This window comes from Octodon degus, unplaced genomic scaffold (genome assembly GCF_000260255.1).
Source record: "Octodon degus isolate 3935 unplaced genomic scaffold, OctDeg1.0 scaffold00094, whole genome shotgun sequence".
NCBI classification, from domain to species: domain Eukaryota; kingdom Metazoa; phylum Chordata; class Mammalia; order Rodentia; family Octodontidae; genus Octodon; species Octodon degus.
This window is the reverse complement of record NW_004524670.1, coordinates 7,581,114-7,592,261: the sequence shown is the minus strand read 5'-3', so window position 1 is coordinate 7,592,261 and position 11,148 is coordinate 7,581,114. Positions and strand designations below refer to the sequence as shown.

Here is an 11,148-nt window from a genome sequence, read left to right as displayed (position 1 = left end):
CCCTGGACTTGCCAAATACATGACATTTCCCTTAATTGGTTTATACTTTGTATTAGAATTAAGTTGACTATTCTAACAGCTAAAAATGCTGTCATGAATATAGATTAACATAAAACATTAATATTCAAGTAATCTTCATGAAATAAAATAGAATAATCACTAAAATTATTTACTGTACTCCCCTTTGGAATAAAGACCTGTACCAAAGCATTAAGTGTATCTACCATTTGAACATCTTACTCAACAAATGAAGTCACCTGAGACTTAGAAGATATTGCTGCTTTTTGACAAAAAAACTGATGAAGCTGATCAGTGGGGAGGTGTGCTAGCCGAAATCCCAGCTTTCAGGTTCCAATGCTTGCTCTCTGAGGAAGAGTGCACAAGACAGTAGCAGTTCTTCTGTGCTATCTAGCTGACAAATGCCAGTGCTTCCCTGTGAAGCTGACACCCTCAGAATAGCAACTTTTATCCTCCCCAAACTCCAAGCTTATGAGGGAGAAGGAGTCCATCTTGGAAACCCAGCAGCAGCCGTATGCCTCCCAACTGGTCAGAGGAGTTGCAGCACCATATGCAGGGTGCTCAGCAGGGGCTCACCCTGCAGCTGGGATTTGCTGGACAGAGAGCTGGAGGAAAAACAAACACAAAGGCAATGGGCTACATGCACATACATCATGAGCACATCCAACCTCTGCCCGTGTGGAAAGGGATCAAGTAGAATGGCTCTGCCATATTGAAACAGAAGTTGAACATCTCCAAGATCCTCCCCACCCTATACTTGGCTAACTTTGCTCATCTTTCTACTTAGCCCCCTCGGAAGTGGCAGGGAGAATGCAGCCTTCAGAATCCATTTCAGAGGTCCACTATTTATTTGAATATGAATTTCCACACCCAGTTATGAAAAATATATATGGTTTTCCTCATTTAAATTCCAATTTTTTCTTAGGCTGCTTTGTGTTTTTATAACAGATTGACACAAATCAAGTAATTGATAAAGAAATTTCTCATGGGTTTTCTCTGTTATGTCTGATCTTAAACCATGTAGATAAAGTATTGAAAAATAAAATAAAATTATAAATACCTGCATAAAAAAAAAGAAATTTCTCTTTAGTGGCAGAGATTAGAAAGTCCAAATTTGAGAGGCCCACAGCCAGAAAGGAGCCTTTTGCTGTGTCATCCCACTCAAAAGACTGAAAGAGGAAAGATCACACATAAGAGAGACCAGGAGACTGAACTCCCAGCCTCAAACTCTTTCATACTTGGTGTTAATCCATTCATTAAGATGGAGTCTTCATGACCTAGACATCTCCCATTAGGCCCCACCTCCCAACACCGTTTCCCTTGGGATTAACTTTCCAACACAAGCATTTCAGGGATACATTCAGACCACAGCACCATTCCCAGTTTTGAAAAATGTATGGCTGCAGCCTGCACCACCATTTATTGTCTGTGTGACCTGGACAAGGTTCCCAGTCTCTCTGAGCCTCCATTACCTCTTCTGAAAATAAGAATGATACTACCCACCTGAAGGTTTCATGAGAATTAAACATGGTGGTGCACCTAAACTTCTCCTGCCTAGTCTGTGGCTGATGTCCCTAGGTATAAATATTGGTGGGGTCTCCCAAGAATGCTCCCGGGACCAAACTTATTGTACATTAGGCCCTCGCTCTTCTGCCCAACCTTGACTTGCTTCCTATTCAATAGCCAACTTTTTCAAAATGGAACTTTTCTCATTTTCAGTATTTCATGACACTAAGATTCCCTCAAGTGGAGCCTAGTCACAGATAGATAGAAGGTCAGAGCTAGTCCAAGGACACAGGGTCACTATCCTGACTCAATAAGCAATTATACGCAACACCACAGTGCTATGGCTAGCCGTGGGTTAATAATGGGTGCTGCGGTGATACCAGGAGAGAAACCTTAGAAAGCATGTGTAGAGGCCTCAGGTGTCCCAAGGACCAGAAAAGGTGCTGCCCCTCTGTCTGCAGCTGAAACCCAGGAGCACAAGTTGGACGTAGCAGATGAGAAGATGAGGAACCATAGCACTTTGTAAGATCAAAGCTTCATTTGCCACACCTTCCATTCTGTCAAAGCCCAGGGAATACCCACTACACCTGCTTCTGGGGTAGAAGAATCATGAGACGCCTGACAACCACAGGAGCACTCAGAGAAGGCAAAACATAGATCACCCAACTCTTCTCTGAGAGGACAGTGACAGCGATGCTAAGTATGGGGTGCCCCTAAATATTTCTAGGAGAGTGGTTTTTCAAGGACAGCATTAATTACCTATGGGTCTGGTGAAAATGAAGATTCTGGTCCAGTAGCTCTGGGGTAGGACCCCGTCCTCGGCATTTCCAACAAGCTCCCAATGGTGCTGATGCTTCTGGTGCAGGTGCCACGTACTGAGTTGCAAGGCTTGGGGACACGGGAGCGAAACAGTGAATGTCCACTAAATAATTAATATTAGATAAGCTTGAGAATGAACAAGCCAATGAGGAAAATGCAGGGAAAGTAGATAAAGATAAAAATTCCACTATCTAACACCAGACTGGGGTTAGAATCTATGCCTCTGGCCCCCATAGTTGACATCCGTCCCTTTGTCTACGTCTTATAATTCTTTTTGTTTTCTCCAAGAGAAAAAGTAGCAGGGTGTTGCTCATGTCTTCTCTAAAATGGAAATAATATATCTACCTTAAAAGTTACTTCAGGGACTAAATGGCCCCAAAAAATGAACTGAAGAAGCAGTAGCATTACTGCTCACGTTAATCGACATGAACAGATTCCATGCCTCCAAGTGAGAGTACCAGGGAACAAATATTACTTGTATACCTAGAGGCTGGCACTCTCCTCTGAGACTGAATAAACTATCTCATGAGCTTTCTAAAGAATTTTAAGATCTACAGTATTTTGCCAATTTCACAAGTGAAGAAACTGAGCCTTTGAAAGGATAAATAACTTTCACCTGAGATCACAAAGCTGAGTAAGTGGAGAGGACCACTTGTGTCTGATTCAAAGCCGTCCTTCTGCCCCACATCCTGCCTCTCCCACAGGCCCTGGATATGGGCAACCTGCCCCTCGGAACACAGTGCTCTACTGTCAAAGGTTCTGCACAGTAACTGTTAAGGCTCTAATTCTGTTCCAGCGTCCTGGCTCATTCTCTGGCTAGGAAGCAGACAACCTGTTTATACGAAAGGCCTGGGGTAGCAAAGTGCTCAGTGCTGTTTGTCTGTTTTTGCTTTTTCCTCTCACACCTTTGCTGAGTCAGTCACAGTTAAATCCAAGGACAATATGTACCAAGCTCACTGCCGCCTACCGAGAAGGTGTCTGCCATCCTGAAGGTCACCAGGTGAAAGTGTCAAAGTAGACAGACAGATGACCTCTCACCTCCTTGTGGGATGGAGGTTGACTGAGAGAAAGGTTTAAGGGCATCATCCTTATGTCTCAAACAGACCTGAGTCACCAGTCCCATTTTCCAACCACAGATGTTTTCTTGTTCACAGCCAGGTTCCAAGTGGGACAGGATCTCCCTGACTGAGGTCTAGAAGATGTAGGAAGAAAATAAATATGAATCTGACTTGTTTTCACCACTATAAAACTAACTTCCTGGTCCATAACCCAGTCCCACTTTAATACTCACCCTTCTATAGAAGAAATAACTAACTGTCCCCCCAGAAATTCCTGTTTCCTTCAATCTTGAGGAACTGACACTGGCAAGTGGCTGCTATGTCATGGACCTCCTTTCCCAGCACCCCTTGCTTCTTGTGAGAATCATGTGACCACTTCACACCAGTGAACAGAAATGATGTTTCACTGTTGGGCCAAAGCATGTCTTTTCTTCCCCCTCTTTTTCACATCTTAGACAAAAAGAGAGAGTTTGATTCCTGACTCACCACATAGAAGGCTCACTGATGACCAGGAACACCCCCATACAGTTTGGTAAGTGAGAAATATATCTTATTTTAAAGCCATCAAAATGTTCAGATTTACTAGTTAGAACCAACTGACACTACTCATTATATGCTTCAGAGTTGAGAGTGTCCCAAATCCTGCAATGCACTATGCTCAGAACTCCACCACCTCCTCGGAGCTTCCGGGCGTTGAGGCGCGGGCTGAGAGCCGTCTGCCCAGAGTACAGCATGGGCTTCCTGACCTCAGTGACTCAAGGCCTAGTGCGAGGGGCGGACAGGATGAGCAAGTGGACAAGCAAGCGGGGACCCCGCACCTTTTACAAGGGCCGGGGCGCCAAGGGAACGGGTGTCCACGCCCCGGGCTGGAAGTTCGTGCAGATAAAGGAACAGATTCCAGATTTTATCGTCCCAAACCTGACTGGCTTCAAGCTCAAGCCCTACGTGAATTACCGCGCTCCAGAGGGCACAGACACGCCACTGACAGCCAAAGCCCTCTTCATGGAAACAGTTGCACCCGCTATCGAAAAGGACTTCAACGAAGGTACTTTCGATCCTGACAACCTGGAAAAGTACGGCTTCGAGCCTACTCAGGAAGGCAAGCTCTTCCAGCTGTATCCCAAGAACTTTCCACGTTAGAATCCAGTGATGACCATAGGTTTGCCTATGAACCAGAGACTGCACTGACCCAGTCTCAGATTTGTCCCAGAGAAGTGGGAGCATTCCTTTGTGGAGTTTCTATTAAAGGCCTTTTCTGCTGGAAAAAAAAAAAAAAAAAAAAAAAAAGAACTCCACCACCTAGTGTTCTAGAAACTTTATCTTATCCTGACAAGTCATCACCATCCTCTTGGGCACTGCAGAAAGCTTGGCATAGGCATGTTAGGTCACTCATTGCAGAGCATAGTTAGGAAGTAGTAGACATAGGATTCAAAGACATTTCTGCCTAAGAACAGGGGCAAATAGCTGTCTTTTCTACTGCCCCTAAGACAGTGCAGTCCTGAAAGGTCATTAGAAAGAGCATCTTCCCACAGTTGTTCCTAAGCTCTTGATCTGACCTGAAGCTATTTGCCCATGTGTGCATCTCATAGAACTCCCACTCTGGGGTCCTACCAGCTCCAACCTGGGTTCTAGAAAGATGACAGAAAGCAAGAGTAACAACAGATTCCTTTCCTTCCTAATGTCGCCAGTCATGGGAAAAGTGAGCCTCATCAGGTTAGAAATTCTTCCTAAAGCCCATATCCCAGGTCTGGTATATACTCCCAAGAAAAAGCAACAAGTTTTTTGAAGTGCCTTTGGAGTCACCAGTGTCATTTTTAAGTAGGTCTTAAACTTGTTATGGGCAGGTCATGGTGAAATAGAGTTCTACTAAATTTCCCAACCAGAGTGACTCAAAATTATTTGAATTAAAATTTGCAAAGATAGGCTATGCTGAAAGGTGTGGATTAGGCACTGCCTAGATCCAGCTCACCAAGGACAGTCTCAGAAGGCACTCACAACCCTGACAACAGCATTATAGGTCAGCAGAGTACATAAGAAGCCAGAGGTCTAAGACCTGTCTGCACGGTTCCCATGTCTTGGCTATATGCCAAAGCACACTAGTTACATGTCAAGACATAGCCTTTAGAAGCTGCAATTTGCTCATTTTTGAAATGGGGTGGAGAGGAGCAGAGAATATGACTCTATCTTTCTCACAGTGCTGTTAGCAGACTGCTTTTCCTTTTTTATTTTCATGTTCACCGTCTTCAGACCTCACACCTTGTCCTCAATTGCTGTAGCAGACCTCTCGAGAGGGGAGAGTGGCTCCAGAACCTTCTTCTCCTGCTGCCTCTACATTAAACAGTGAGATTCCACTCTTGCTTAACCCATCAAGGTTTTCCTCAGTTCCCCACGATAAAGTCCGCACACCTTAAGCTTCCATTCGAAATATCCCATGGTCCAACCTGACCTTCATTTCTACTGTATATTTCATTGTGCCAATCTCTCACCCTACACTTGATCTCTATGATGAGTCTCCCATTGTGCAGTGTGCATTCTTTCCATTTAGTGCCTTTAACTCCTCCAATCTGCCTTACCCTTCACATTAAGAGTTAAAGATATTCACTTGTCAAGGCTGATATCATCAATGTAATTTCTTCTCAAAATCCTTTTCTGATGTCCACAGCTAGGATTTCCATCTCTCTCTTCTGAGATTAGACATTGGCTTTTGTTGGACTCTGATCCCTATGAAATGTATGGAATCACTGGCCTCATTTCTTATCACCTCTTCCAGTTCCTTACAAAAGAAACTACTTCTTTCATAGAAGTATTCACCAGCATCTATCACTGGACCTGGAACAAAGCTGGTACTCAATATGTTTACCAAGTTAACTCAAAACCATGAGTCAAGGATTCAAAAATGAGTGTGGCTAAGTGGGAGTGTTAGATAGTGAGCCATGTTGTGGAAGTAAGTGAGCCTGTATATTCATGACTTAGCAAAAGAAATTACTTCCTCCCATTTTTCACAAACCCTCTTGAGTCAGCAGTGCCCCAAACAGAGCTGCTCCAGCGTGTGGCACAGGATCCAGTCTCCCTCCATCAATCAGGAGACTTCCATCCTGAGTGCTTTGCTAGTTAGCTATGTGGATAAGGCTGAGAGCTCAAGGTAGCTTGCATGGGACATTTCATGGCCAGGCTGGAATTGCTGTCCACTTACTACTTGAAGTATTGTCCGTGAAACTAGCGGTCCTGACATCGTCTGGGATGTTATCAAAATGCATGATTATGCATGACCACCCTAGACCCACTGAATCAGGATCTGTATTCAAACAAGATCTCTGGGTATGAAAATGCATATTACCACATGGCAAGCACTACTAGACATCATTTCCTCTCCCCTCTCATGGGTAGAACTCATTCACAAGCTTCATCCTGACTACTCATTCACGAGCTTCATCCTGACTTTGAGCCCTTCTGCTGCCATGGTATCTAAAAAGAGGAAATGAGGTTTGCTAGCCATAGACCATACCATAACGCAGCACTTGAGATGAACTGCAGTAAGTTCCTCCTCCAGTTCAAACAAGTCATAAGACTCTGTAACCTCATCTACCTGCTGTGCTATAGCACAAAGGGTCCATACTGGCTGAAGAAGGGGTTGGCTGCCTCAAGATGAGAGAATCCAACAAAAGGCCAGGACTTTGCTGTGGAGAGATGGAATCCAGGTGAAAAATCACATTATACAACAATGTGGCCAATGAAGTTGAAAGATAATGTACACTAAGTCCCTCACTTGTAAACATTTGAGTTGCAAACTTTCACAGCTATGAACAGACTTTACATTAGGAACATTTGTAGTTGCCAACAAATCCCAGAAGTAGCTCATGTGTGCACCAGACATTATCAGGGCTGTATTGCTGTACGCTTACCGCACAGTGTGATAGTGTACACAATCAAGCCAGGATAAGAGAAAGAGAAAGATTTAGAAGTCATCTACCAGTTGCTGAAGTCATCAAAGAGACAGTTCATAAGTGGTAGCTGAACCTCAACTAGCAGTGAAAGGAAGAGAAAAGATGCATGGCCCTTTGACAGTGCAGAAATTATACCATGACTGATGGTATACACATGTATATGTATCAATCAAGACCAGGACACCCAGAAACAAGAGGAAAAGCAGTTAAGATGTGGAGGGCACTGCTAGGAATCACAAAGCAATAATCGTGAAAATGATTCAGAAATTGGACCAAAGTGAAAAGATGGTAGACATGGTTCATTCTTATGAACTCTTCAATATAATTCTAATGAACAAGGGCAAGACAAGGAACATGTGGAGTCTGCTGCTCCGGTGAAGTAAAAAATAGTACAAAGTGTGTGGTAAATGATAGAGATGGAGAAACATCTCAGTGTGTGGGTGCAGAGTCAGCATCAGTGTCCATCTGTGTCAAAGGTATAAGACTCACTGTCAGACTTATAAACAAACCCAACTTACGAGCATTCTCTTGAAATAGAACTCACTCGTCAATTAGAAGCCTACTGCCCACTGAGCAAAACAGCTTGCTGCTACTCCCACCAATGGTCACTCAGTCACTACCCAGGCCATGGGTAGTGACAGTGGCAAGCCAGATCAACACAGAACTAACTTTCTGTAGCTTTGACCTTTGTTGATCTTTCATTACTTCCATTGGTCATTAGTTCTGTTTCTCATTAGTAGTAATTTATTTCCATTACTCTGTGACTATATACTTTTTCCAGAATACAAGGATTTGAGGTTTGCATATTTTCATCTTTCCTTTATGATCAGTTAATTAGCTAACCAGTCTAAGTGGGGTCAGGGGAGAGCTGGCAAAGGGACATTTTTTAAATGTCCCTTTACATTTCATATAAATGTGTAGACCACGTAACAAGGAAATTTAGAGGCCTTTGTAATATTTGTACTTGATGGTGTTTTATTTGGGAAACACTGGTAAGCCAGCTCTGGTCTAAAGTTGTAAAGCATTTCATTAAAACAAAAAATAAAACATAAGATATTTCATAATACGAACCAATTTCATTTTGCGTGTGCCAGACACTGAAAAGATCAACCTTAAAGAACTTAGAATTTTCCCTTCAGCACTGACCATCTGACTTGTCTAGCAGAGAGAATTGTTTCTCTAAATATGTTGTACGCTTATTTTCAAACAACAGGGGAATAAATGATTTATTCAATGGGAAAAGAGAACATATCCACAGAAAGTATGTATCACGAGAAGCATTTCTAGTGGTGAGTATAAATTGGCTTTTCACATCCATTTATATGATTTAGTATTAAGAGCTGATATGGTGTTACATAGTACACCATCAGTCATGGTATGATTTCTGCGCTGTCCAAGGGCCATGCATCTTTTCTCTCCCTTTCAGTGCTAGTTGAGGCTCAGCTACCGCTTATGAACAGTCCCTTTGATGACTTCAGCAACTGATCGATGACTTCTAAATCTTTCTCTTTCCAGAATTTACTGTGTGTGTGTGTGTGTGTGTGTGTGTGTGTGTGTGTGTGTGTGTACACATCTGTGATGGCAATCAAGCCCAAGTTCATGTACATCTTAGGTAAACACTGCTACTGAACTACATCCTCGATATCCACCTCACTTTTGAGTTTCATACTTCTATAATCAATTCAGTGCTCGACACTTCTGTTTCTGAAATGTCTCAATGTGCCTGTCCTAAAAGCAACCCATTGCCTTCTCCCAAAAATCTTAATTCTTTCTTTTATTTCCTTAGAAACTATGCAAATATGGGCTGACTTACACATAGGGATTTATTCTTCATTCCCCTCATTTTCACTTCCATGGCATTAATATGACTGTTCATAAACCAGCGAGATAACTCAGCAGACTAAAGCGCCTGCTTAGGCAAGCTTAGACAAGTGCAGGGACTGCAGTTCAATCCCCAGCACCACATGCTGCACCAGCCCCAGCCCAAAGATGGGCTGAGCTGGCCAGAGTCTGGGCATAGTGGTGTAGGCCTGTAATCCCAGCACTCGGGTGGCTGAAAACAGGAGGATCACTATGAGTCCAAACTGCATAGTGAAGCCCTGTAACAACCAAATACATGTTTAAAAAATGACTGTTCATATACATTTATATTTACTCTCCACCATCCCCCCAAAATTTGAAGTAAACTTTTTAAAAATCTACAACACAGTGACATTGCTAAAGAACTAATGGAAAGGGCAACACAAAGTTATACAAGTTGTATGAAGCTAGAGGAGACTGGTTCCCAAACCAGGAAGGAGGAAGTAGGGATGTAAAGGAAGTTGTGCATTTCCTAAAGGCCAAAGCAAAGTAGGAAACACTAATCAGAGCTGTGTGATTCATGGTGCCTGTCAGATTAGTGAAAATGCCAGCTGTTCAACAAGAGAGGATTGTGATTTTATTACGTAACAAAAGCAATGCTGGCAAATGTAGAAGGTAGGTACTTTCACATAAGATGCCATGGACCAATGAAACCTCCTTGGTTGTAGATCTTGTTTCTCTAACATTTAAATAACTGACCATAGGCTTAGACAAACACTTTAGTAAATGCCTGAACTTTTTCTTGAGGGCTTCCAGGATGGGCAAATTACCTGATCCCTACAGTCTCTTCTGCTTCTTTGAGCATGTGATTCCACTGAGCTTCCTAAAATCAAGCGTTCACCTGCTGGGTCAAGTTCATCTGCCTTTGTGTGACCTTCACACCCTGGCACTGTACCTCCTTGTACCTTTGTTTGTGTGGTATCCCTAGCAATGTGCATTCTTGCCCCAATTTTCCGCCTAGTATTCTTGTTCTTCTCATACAACCTGATTTTGTCTATTTTGTGCAGTTAAAAAAGAATACTTGAGACAAGGGAATTTATAAAGAAGAGGCATTTACTGGCTCCAGGTCCTGGAGGGAAGGAGCTAGAAGAGGATGGTGCCATTGGCTGACCGGGGCCTTCTTACTGTGTCATCCCTTAGTAGCAGGCAGAAGGTCAAGAGAGGACAGGAGTGTAGGAGCTGAACTGGCCTTTATAACAGCACTTGTACTACAACAACAAGTACAATAACAAGATAATGACCCCTGTCTATTCATGAGGGCAGACCACAGAACAATTCTCTTTCAGTTAATAGAACTGCTATGTTTTGAAAGACAATCCTTTAACAAGAAAAAAAAATCTAGGCCAGCAGTTTGGTAGCCTGAGCTGTGAGCCATATTTCTGGCCAATTACCACCAATGAGACTTTTCCAGGTCACTTGCCCTCTCCAGCCATGCTCTGCACATCTATGAAGGAGGAGACTGGTCTCCATATCCCTCAAGGTAGGGTTTTCATGCATCAGGCCCTCCAAGTAATAAAATGGGCAGGGTCCTCATAATCACGAACAAAAGAGATAAAAGGAAATCTTTCAGAGTATAGATGAGTGTTGTTCCATGACAGATACATACACATGTGCTGGTGTACATATGAACAATCTGTGTCACGATGTAAGATCGATGTCTCACTGTGGATTGCTATCAGGAGTTGGAAAATTAATATCGTAAGGCACCTCTCAGCTTACAGACTTTACACTACTGAATCCAAAAATGGGAATGAAAACCCATGAGTTCTCTGTGGACTAAAAGAAATAGAACTGCAGAGTTTTAGAATTGGATAGAACTAGTTTGAATCTGAACTCTTTTACTTATGACTGTATACCCTTGGGGAAGTCATTCCACCTCTTTGGGCCACAGTTTCATTATCTATAAAATGCAAATGATAATGTCCATGTTATAGGATAATAAT

General features: G+C 42.8%; 1 protein-coding gene across 1 annotated transcript; it reads left to right on the top strand.

Moving 5' to 3' along the window:
* The first annotated feature begins 4,082 nt into the window (after nt 1-4,082).
* Nucleotides 4,083-4,663, top strand: LOC101562090 (39S ribosomal protein L41, mitochondrial). Its single transcript, XM_004638071.2, has one exon. It carries the CDS (start codon nt 4,134-4,136, stop codon nt 4,539-4,541), a length of 408 nt encoding a protein of 135 aa, XP_004638128.1. The 5' UTR covers nt 4,083-4,133; the 3' UTR covers nt 4,542-4,663.
* The last annotated feature ends 6,485 nt before the right edge of the window (nt 4,664-11,148 follow it).